This window comes from Sinocyclocheilus anshuiensis, unplaced genomic scaffold, assembly GCF_001515605.1.
Source record: "Sinocyclocheilus anshuiensis isolate Anshui unplaced genomic scaffold, SAMN03320099.WGS_v1.1 scaffold136, whole genome shotgun sequence".
NCBI lineage: Eukaryota > Metazoa > Chordata > Actinopteri > Cypriniformes > Cyprinidae > Sinocyclocheilus > Sinocyclocheilus anshuiensis.
In genome coordinates, this window is record NW_015554074.1 from 637,918 (window position 1) to 648,943 (window position 11,026).

General features: G+C 35.7%; 1 protein-coding gene across 1 annotated transcript in view; it reads left to right on the top strand.

Annotated features, from left to right (window-relative positions):
• The window catches only part of LOC107668846 (mannosyl-oligosaccharide 1,2-alpha-mannosidase IB-like), a 125,421-nt gene that overhangs the window by 99,030 nt on the left and 15,365 nt on the right, over positions 1-11,026 (top strand). Inside the window, exon 6 of the mRNA XM_016460860.1 lies at positions 4,520-4,600. Coding sequence (XP_016316346.1) covers positions 4,520-4,600 — 81 coding nt within the window. The remainder of the gene's footprint in view (positions 1-4,519; positions 4,601-11,026) is intronic.

Consider the following 11,026-nt stretch of genomic DNA (forward strand, 5'->3'; position numbering starts at 1 on the left):
AATTTTGTAATCACACATTAACAAAAATGAGAGACCACCAAGTTGGTCAAAAACAGTAGTAGATACTGTATTCCACACAGAAGAAGGGTTTTTCAAAAAATACTTCAACCAGTTAATTTTGAAAGTGTTATTTAAGATAGAAAAATCTAAATAATCAAGACCACCATTTTTATATGAATTAACTACCACAGATTTTCTTGCTGTTTATGGTCAGATCAATGCAAATATCAACTCATGATTTTACGCAGCAAACACATAGAGTTGTAAATGAGAAAGAAGTTAATGTGCCTTCTAAAAATCTAAACAATTAAGACAATAAGACAGTAATATTTATATATTATATTTTATATTTTTAAATTGACATAATTTATATACTTGATTTATCCCTTTTCATAAAAATGGTCTAAAGGCTGAAATGCTGTTGTATAAGATTTTTGTTTTTGTGAAAACCTGTATCTGAACTGTAAATAATGTAATTTTATGGCTCAATACTGCATGTTACCATAGACATTGTCCAACTCCACTCATACTGTGTTCATTTTACTTGTGCAGCTCTTGAATTTATTTAAAAAAAAAATCTGCAGATACCCTGTAAATAGTGAAATCAAATTCCTTCCTTCATATTTGTTATTTGTGTATTGAAAATATTTTTGATTGACATTTAAACTCCTATCTGATTTTCTATATTTAAAAAAAAAAAAGTATTTTTTTATTTGGGCTAATTAAATCAATTTTCGGGCTACCAAAATCTGAAGAGTACCTGCCCGAAGGGCTACCAGGGATTTTGAAATTTTGCGAGCTCTGAAAAGTATTAATTTCTTTAAAAAAAAAAAAAAAGAAAGAAAAAATGCACTGACCACAAAACCATGAGTAATAGTATATATTGTAACACAAAATTTCTATTTTTAATAAACACTGTTTTTTTTCATCTTTATTTATTAAAGAATCCTGAAAAAAGTATCACAGGTCGCAAACAAATATTAAGCAGCACAACTGTTTCCAACATTGATTATAAATCAGAATATTAGAATGATTTCTGGAGGATCATGTGACACTGAAGACTGGAGTAATGATGCTGAAAATTCAGCTTTGCTTCACAGGAATAAATTATATTTTAAAGTATATTAAAATAGAAAACTTATTTTAAATTGCAATAATATTTCACAAAATTAAAGTTTTTTTCTGTATTTATGATCAAATAAATGCAGCCTTGATGAGCATAAGAAACTTCTTTGAAAACATTAAAAATCTTACTGATCCCAAAGTTTTGAACTGCACATTATATAGCCACTATTTTAAATTGCAAACTTTTGAATGGTACTGAATGCAGAACTTCATTAACCAAGATTAATAAATACTTTAAAAGTTAATTGTTTATTATTGCATTATTTGTGAATTTAGTAATGTTTAGATTAATTACCGTATATTAAAGTGCTGCCCATCACTTTATAATAAAATGAATAGTTCACCCCCCCTCCCCAAAAAAAAACAGTCACTTGCAGTCCTGACAGTTTCATCTGTTTTTGTCTATATAATGAAAATCAATGGGGTTCAAACCATCTGATTGGACCCCTGTTGACTTTCATTATATCTACAAAAAGTTGCTGAGACATTTTAAAATACCATCTTTTGTGTTCCACAGACGAAATGCACCTCTCTCTTTCTCTCTCTCTCTCTCTCTCTGCGTGTTGCATGTTGGGAGTGTGGGTGAGGAGGACTGAGTGCGCTTCTGAGAGTGATTGTGAAAAAGCTGTTTATTTCTTCTTATATGTTTCTTTTCTTTTTTTCCTTTCTCCCTTGTTATTCGAGTTTAAGTTAAAATAAGGATAAGTTTCTATCGTGTGCCCGTGGAATTTTAGACGCCGTGATGGCGTCTATTCCTGGGCAAACACCACCTAATTTATCACTCCGAAATGGGTGCAGGTGTGTACCAGAGCCTGGCGTGACAATAGAGGAGCTACTTATAGTTGTGGGAGAGCAAGTAGGTTTTGACAATATCGTCTCAGCTTCGCGAATGAACAAAGAAGTTGTTGTTTTTTTGAAAACTGAATCGCTGATCAATCAGTTGACTGTGAGCGGAATATGGGTTAAGGAAATGTTTGTCCCAGTTACCCCACTATCCGCTCCAGCAACAAAAATCACGATTTCCAACGTACCACCTTTTATCAGTAATGATGTCATCACGAAAGAGTTGCAAAGATTTGGAAAAATAGCAAGCCCAGTGAGAATGATTCCTTTAGGCTGTAAAAATATCGCGCTTAAACATGTCATTTCTTTCCGTCGTCAAGTATTTATGTTTTTGACTGCGCGAGAGCGTACTTTAGAAGTTTCGTTCCGAGTTATTCAAGGAGATAACTCGTACATGACTTACGCAAGCACTGAAAATTTAAAGTGTTTTGAATGTGGTGACCTAGGGCACAAACGTTTCACGTGCCCACATAAAGACGATCAGCGGCCGTCTACATCGCACGGAGATGTTAATAATGCCAACCAACCCCAAAAGCATACAGAAGAACTGAGACGCAGGAGAAAGCAGCCTCAGAGGAGGTGAGTGATATTAATTTAAATGCTGGGAGTATTGAGCAGCCGGTCTGCGTTTCTGAGACTGTAACTGATGTGATTGATGAGACTGATACGAGTGAAGCTCAGGGAGGTGATGGAGGAATGTGTGAATTCAAAGAAACAAAAGCAGGAGTTTCTGAAGGAAATATGACTGATGAATTAGATGAATTGTCCCAATGTACTGATGTTGGTTTGAGAAATGAAGAGCAGTGGTCAGATACATCTGATATAGTAAGAGTGGCTGAAAAGGACATGTATACTCTTGAACAGATCAATTATTTTTTAGATGAAACAAAAGGAAAAGCAGGTGTAGAAGTCAGTGATTTTTTCCCAGATCTTGAAAAGTTTGTTGCCTCTGTTGTATGGGCAAGGAAAACAAGTAGCTTTGAAGAGCTTTCACAGCAGAAGAGGGTTCGGCTAAAAAAGCACATGACCGTTATCAGACAGGGAAAACAAACAGGGAAAGAACGGATGACGAGGGGAAAGGCAAAAGAAAAGTGCAATCATTATGATGACTGCTAAATCTTTTTCTCTCTGTACTTTTTCTTTCTTTCTCTTCCTCTTTCTCATGGAAGTCTTGCGGGTGGGATCCCTAAATGTTAATGGGATGAGAGATGGGAGAAAGAATAGGTTACTTTCAGAGATTACACATTTGAAGGATATAGGTGTGATTTTGTTACAAGAGACTCACAGTGATCAAAGTAATGAGGCTGAATGGGGCCTATGGTGGGAAGGAGAGCATATCCTTAGTCATAATGGACCTTGGTCAGGGAACGGTCATATCTGAATTAATCTGGTGCACGTTCACTTTTGTCAAATTTAATAGACATGCTAAATGAATGCTAAATGGAAGGGGTTGGTTAAAGCATGTTCTTGTCTTATCAAATTAGTGTAAAACCTAGTCGATATAAGACGCTTTAGCAGTGTTATGTTCAGAACTGGAAAACCTGCTTATATTTCATAAGCGGTATACAAAAACAGGTGCTGTTTTTAGGTGCTGAGGATTATGGGATTGTGACGGGGCTAAAACAGGATTTCAGGAGTTTGTACAACCATACCATTGAACTTCTCTGTGTTCTGTTTTTCGGCATTAGTTGAGTTAGTTCCTTTGCTATACGAGACTTTAAGGTAGGTGTGTGTGTGTGTGATTAGCTGCTGTTTGTGGTGTGATCTTTGTGCGAGTGGAAAACTGTTTCATGGTCATTTTCTCTAAATAAAGGTTGAAGCTGACAAGATGGATGTTGATGATACAAACACACACGCAATCTGCTCCAGCATTAATTTCAGTCTCACCGAGGGATTATTGTATCAGCTTTGATGTAGATTTGAAGTTCATTTGGGAGCTTTGCATGGCTGTTATGCCATTCCATGCACATTAATAAATTATATGCAGTGCAACGGTTATGTGCTGAAAGTAAAAATCACTTTCATTTTCTTCAGAATTTGAACAGCACTTTTCTTCTTACAATGTCAAACCAATTATATATTTGATTTGATTTGATTTGCAATAAACCTCAGATATATTGTATTTTGTAAATGTGTAGGGTCAGTAAGATTTTTTTTAACGTAGTGAATACTTCTTTTCAGCAAGGATGCGTTTATTCTATTTTGATTCTATTCACCAAAGAATCCTGAAAAAAATGTCAGTTTTAAGCAATATTAAGCAATGAATCAATTAAGCAGAACAATTAACACCAAATCAGCGTATTAGAATGATTTCTGAAGAACCATGTGACACTGAAGACTGGAGTCATTTTTAACCTTTTTTAAATGTTTTTTTATAATTATTCCCCCCAAATAAAAGTTTCTTACTGTTGGTTTGATTTAGATGCTTTTTAGAAGATTTTTTGAATTTCCTAAAAACAGGAAAAATGCTTAGGGAACCAAGGACCCTGAAAAAGTAGGCTATCACTGTTCTGCTCATACTCTTTCTCATTTTTCCCTCTTGTTTCTACAGAATGCAGAAGTATCTGTCTTTGAGGTCAACATCCGCTTCATTGGAGGGCTTCTGGCTGCATACTACCTCTCTGGACAGGAGGTACGTTATCATTGCTTATTGATTTTTGCAAGTTTGTGTGCATGTTTCCTTTCTGTCTGCGCTGTTCAGTGTCATAGTTATTTCAGATGATGGAAGTTTGTGCAGGCCGCCACATAGATGAAGATCTGGACAGAGAGAGAGTTTATCTTAGGGCAGTGCTGTTGGCTCAGAGAAATAAGAACAGTTTTTTCAGGGGAAATAAATGTCCCTCTCTCAAGCCCATGTTAATTAACGCTTCCCTTCTGTCTTATCTGCCCATGGACATTAATGGAGAAGGACACAAATAATCTCTCTCTCTTTTCCCTCATCACTGTGCAGCGTATCTCTGCCACTGCATATCACAGTGTTCTCCTCCTTTTAGTCTGAAGGTGAAAATGCAAAGGAATTAAACTGCAGCCATGCGGCACGACCACATCGCCGCTCCACACACTTCATTAGATGAGTTTAGATACTGGACGTGGAACTCGCCACACTTGCATACAAAGTCATCACACTCGTCTGTCCCCTGCCTGCCTGCCTCTCTGTCCCAAGTGACCTTTTGTTCCTTCAGTACAGTGTTTTGAGATGTCTGGGAGTCAGGCCTCAGTCACCAGTACAGTCACACTTTGTTCATCTGAGTGTTTTCTGCATATGTGCTGTCATAGACATGCAGTACAGCATGGGCTGAATTTTGGAGGCAGAGTGTCCAATTTAGCAGTGCTTGTATTGCCAGTGGCAAACATGGAGAGAAGTGATTACATTAATTGAATTGTTTCAGGAATCATTAAATAACATCTGGATTAACTGTGCATTTATATCTTGTAATTACATCTAGTCTGCCAAAAGGACCGTAGTATGCTGTGGAGGGCTGTATCCAAAATGTGCCCAAATTTGAGCAACAACGTTTACAGAGATTTCCTTTACAGAAATCAGAATCAAAGCAAGCATTTATGTTACAAGAGACACTGAAATGTTGGTATAGCTTAAACACAGAGGAGAGACAGACAACACACACAGCTTTGGGTTCAGATAGTTTCATTTAGCTCCCATGTAGTTAAAAACACAAATAAATGCTCAGCCATTTGCCTCTGTGCTCTGCATCGAAAATATATGAACATGCTGTTGCTCCTCTAATAACTTTTAAGGCTTATTTTGCGGCATTTATATGAGCCTTTTGATGGATTGCATCAAGGAGCTGTAAAAACTGGTTACACTCGCTAAGTGAATAAATCGCGTTTGTGCTTAACTCTTACAAAGCAAAAACAAACGCTTTCCTTCGATCCATGAATGCGCGTCTCTCACTTAATGTATGCAATCTCACTGTCTGAAGTGAGCCTATCGATGCTGTTGTGAATAATTAAGAGAAGCGTCTTCTCATTGGATAAGAACACACAGTCTCGTGAATAATTATGAGACACCTACGCGTCATCAAAGTACTGTAGTCCTTTGCCGATGTTAACACAGTGTAGATTTTAAACCCGTAAGACGAAAATGGCGCAAAAAAGCTCAAAATTTACCAGTTTTCTCCAAGCATTAAAATTAACGGATGCTAACATTGTCTCCTATGATGTGCAACACAAACACCTCTGCTAAAATCTCAGAAGAAGTAGCTTGGTGTTTCATGACCCTTTAATTCTGTACAGCAGTTTTTGAGTCATTTCTTTGTAAATATGCACAATATATCAGTACTATATTGTTTATTGGCAGATATAAGAGAATTTTTATATTCATCATTATCAATCAATATTGTATATTTAATTATGCTGCTCGTTTCCCATTTTACATGTAGATCACATTTGCCATCAGCTGTCGCTCACTTAAACTTCATCTTCAAAAGCACTAATAATTTAAAATAACACTGTTAAAAGTAATCTTTATCAAGCTCAAAATGAATCTTCAATTTTCATACTGTACTTTACAATGTTGTGATGCATAAATTCGCTTGTAGAAATTAAAATTATTAATTTTAGTTGGTAGTATTTCATTCTTAATTTAATAATTAGAAAAAACGGTATAGGCCATTTGTTAGTTATCGGTAACACACCCACAAAAATTATCTGGTGGTTATTATTATCACTCAGAACCACCTTTTACTTCAGAGCTTTAATTCCTTACAGTAGTTTGAGTTAATTTTTTTATATAGATGTGCATACACATGGTAGATTTCAGCATTATTGGAACCGAAGCATCTTTCTCCATTGACGGCTATTCAAAAGCCTTTTCAAAAGCACTGAGTGCCCATGAGCAAAGATGACAGATTTGAAATTGCTTTCTTCCAGGGGATCATGCGACCGCAGCAGTTGCCATTGAGATGTATAGGAATGCTAATGAAAAACATTCTCCAGGGATTATACTCTTGGTATAGGCAGAGTTCTCTATATATGTCCCCTATATGCAGTGGAGGCTGCATGGAGACAGAGGGTAGAAGCACTGACTGAATGCAGTGTCATAGATTGAAAAGCCATGCCTCTTTAATAAGAGTTTTTTGATCAGGCATGATGGAGTAAGCCGCTGGGGGTGGAGGGAATGAAAGAGGGTCCAGAGTAGAGAGAGTTGTGTACTGAATCTGATGTGCGGCTGGTTTTTCTAGAGAAGAAGAGCATCTGATCTGAAGAAGACCGAGGACTCCATACTTTTATCAGCTCTGGAGGTTATCTCTCCTGTGCAAGACCACATCCTCCATTCCTTCTCTCTCTCTCTCTGTCAGCTGGCTCTAGCAGTGCAGTGATGGATGATGTTTACTCTTCTGTCCCTCTGTCCTTTCCTTCCTCTGTCTTTTGGTCCTCGTCTTCTATTTTATCCTTTCCTTTCATCTCTCTTTCTCAGTCTTCCTCTCTTGTTCTTCAGATCTCTCACCCCTGCATGTCTTGACAGTATTGTTTCGTGATGGCAGTGAAGAGATGAATTTAGATCTAAAGGAGCAAGGGGCCAGGGTTTGGAGTCTGCATACTAAGTCTGCTTCTTCATTGACAGCAAGCAGTTTTTAGTATAGTTATATTAAACTCAGGTTTGCTACATTTCTGCTAAACTTCTAAAAATGTATCTATACATACATTTCACATAAGTTTTCATCTGAAATAAATGCTAGTGAATAAACACAACTTGAACTGCTCAAGCAAGTTATGATTACATGTGAGATTTTTGATTAATAAAGACTTAAACAACATGTGGTTCCTTACACAGTACTATGTTATGACTTTAAAACACTTGTAGCATAGTTTAGGATTTGTAAACTAATACATTTTGTCATTTGGTTAATGTATTAGTAGTAGTAGTAGTATTTGTGAACAACACAGAAAGCTGCGATCCCAATGGCTAATACTAACGGATAGCTTGCTTTATGGCCCTTTCTCAAACAGCATCCTCCACGTCTACAGTTTCGTGATGTAATGATGATTTGAGGTTTTAGGGGGTTGAGAATGAAAAGAGTTTAATAAAGCAGTCCACTCAGCAACCTGTTTTCATTGGAGAGATGATGACAGATGAAGGAATGTGGCGTGTACTTATCTGGAATGTTTTTCTTTGCATTCTTGCAATGTTTTATTTTTTTTTATTTTCATCATATTTAATGTCCTAAATTGGCCTTCGCATAGTTGCAAGGCATTGTTATCTAATATGAATTAATTATTATTATTAGGTAAATAATTTGTCTGTTTTGTAGTTTTGATTACATTGTTTAGTTTACCGTTCGATATTTGATGTTTTATGTAAGGCCAAGCAAATAGAAGCACTTGTTCCCCTTTATGGTCATAAAACGTGACTGGCTCAATAACTGTTTTGAATAACTCTTTCTAAATACTTCCTGGAATATGTATTTTTATAGATTTTTTTTAAGACCCTCATAGCATTTTCCAGGTACCTCACCAGCAAGCCAGCAATTTTGGATGAATTAATTGTAGATCTCACATCTAACAGTAATTTTCCAGTGGATCTAGACAGCACTTTTCTTCCTTTCTTTCAAAGACGATTGCAGATTCTTTGTGCGAAAATCAAATATAGTTTCTTTACCTTTTGCTCCTGCGGATGCTCAGACGTTCTGGCATTATTTGTGAGATGTTTCAATTACTGTATGTTTGACAGCCCAATTACTGTATGAATCAGTAGATTTCTCCAAACACAGTGCTGACGGAGGCTTTATTTCTTAAGATTCCTTCAAGCCAAATAGGATCATAGCCTGTAAGTGAACAACATGGGCAAATATTTGTTCTTTGTCTTGATTTGCTCATTTATTACAGCAGAGATGGTGTGAGGAAATGGGGTTTACTCCAGGCATTATGCAGCAGTTAGCTTTCTTTCTCTCCCCCTCCCCATCACTCTCTGCTGATGCGCTGTCCTGTGGTTGTATATCCTTCACAGTGGTAGAGAATATGCGGTGTCACATTAGGGAACAGCACACTCTTCTGTTGTCAAACACGGATCTCATCAAAGACAGAAGAGAACCGCAGCCCCGGGCCCAGCGGAGACAAGATAAGGACAGAGATTTAAGAAGGGATTTGATGGATGAGAAAATGTTTCGGCTACTCATCTGCGTGTTTGATGTGCTGCAGACTTTGGTTATGCCATCGCCTATCGAATCTCCTGTTCAAATACAAATAACTGGCCTTTCTAGACTGGCCTTTCTTTATAAAACTATCTGGTTTTCCAGCCTTTGGTTTGTAGCTGTATTGCACGAGTGTGTCCAAAACACTCTGGAAATTGCCAGAAAGATCTTTAACAAATAGCTTTTGCAGTTTTGTGAGCTGTTATGTTAACATCATTGAGCGCCTAACAAGTGGTTATATAAGGATATGTTGGCTTTGCACATCAAGACCACCGGTGTTGGTGTTTATTTTGACATCCCAGCTGTGGTTTTGTTTGCAACACTCATCAGTGTAAAAGGAGACACACCGTATGCTGGGCCAGCTGAGAACTGAGACTAAATAATTGGTCAGTCTCACGGAAAAAAAGAAAAAAAAACATCACGTTACTTAATCCCAAAATCAATCACAAGGGGGAAAATAGATTGTGTTCTTTGTAAAAGTACATTTTACCAATATCGTGTTACTGTAATGGGGGGAAAAAACTGTCTCATTACCTGTAATGTTTAAGAAGTTATTAATTTTTTTTTTTTAACATAATTGTTGTACTGTTTTTTTTGCTAATTTTTAAAAAGAATATTTTTTTCAGTAGTAAGAGTCTAATGAGAATCACCAGTAATGGGAATTATAAAAATGGTAATAAATTAGCTATTTTAATGCATTACAGTAATGAGAATTAGGTGTGCTTAATTCTTTTTCAGTACTGTAGTATTGTAATAAATTTTGTCTAGATGCAATGATTTTATTAAAACACATTAAATTGAGTAAAATACCATCATCTTTCTGTGCAGTTTTAGTTTACAAAAATACACAATCTAAAAATACATTGTATTGATAAGAGATTTTTTTAATTACTAATAAACTGTAAAAAAAAAATCTGTGACATTTACGCAGTCATTCACACAAACACTAAACCCCATTATGGTAACACACATGATACTGTAATAATGCAATAAACATTAATTTAACAACATTAGATGTAAGATTAAACCCTAGTGTACACAACTGATAAGAAAAAAACTAAGAAGAAACATGTTATTTCAACAAAAAAACATTAAATATGAAGTGTCATGCAGGGAATTCTGGGAGTGTCAATTTACGGTTTTTCACTGTAAAAAAAAACGTATTTTTAAAAGCATTTTACTGTAAAATCCCATTAAATGTAATTACATTTATTCACCGAATATAATATGGAAACTTACTGTTAACCAGTTAACAGGTTTTTACTGTAGCATTTTTACATTATTTACAGTCTTTTACTGTTAAAATCACAATATTTTTTTACAGTGTAGTCTTAAATGTGACCCTGGACCACAAAACCAGTCACCAGTCTCAAAATTGAGAGCTGAATAAATAAGCTTTCCATTGATGTATGGTTTGTTATGATAGGACAATATTTGGCCGAGATACAACTATTTGAATATCTGGAATCTGAGGGTGCAAAAAAATCAAAATACTGAGAAAATCGCCTTTAAAGTTGTCCAAATTAAGTTCTTAGCAATGCATATTTCTAAACAAAAATGAAGTTTTGATATATATTTTTTAGGGTAGGAAATTTACAAAATATCTTCATGGAACATGATCTTTACTTAATATCCTAATGATTTTTGCCATAAAAGAAAAATTTATAAATTTGACCCATACAATGTTTTTTTGGCTATTGCTAAAAATATACCCAAGCGACTGAAGACTGGTTTTGTGGTCCAGGGTCACAAATAATAATAATGCTTAAATAATGGGAGAAAAAAACTGAATTCATGATAAATGTGTCTGAGGAATCTCCTGAAAGCTGCGTCATATGCAGTTCAGTTAGAAAAGAGAAGCTTCTTTAATTTTTTTTTTTTTTTTTTTTTTTTTTTAACAGTTTTGC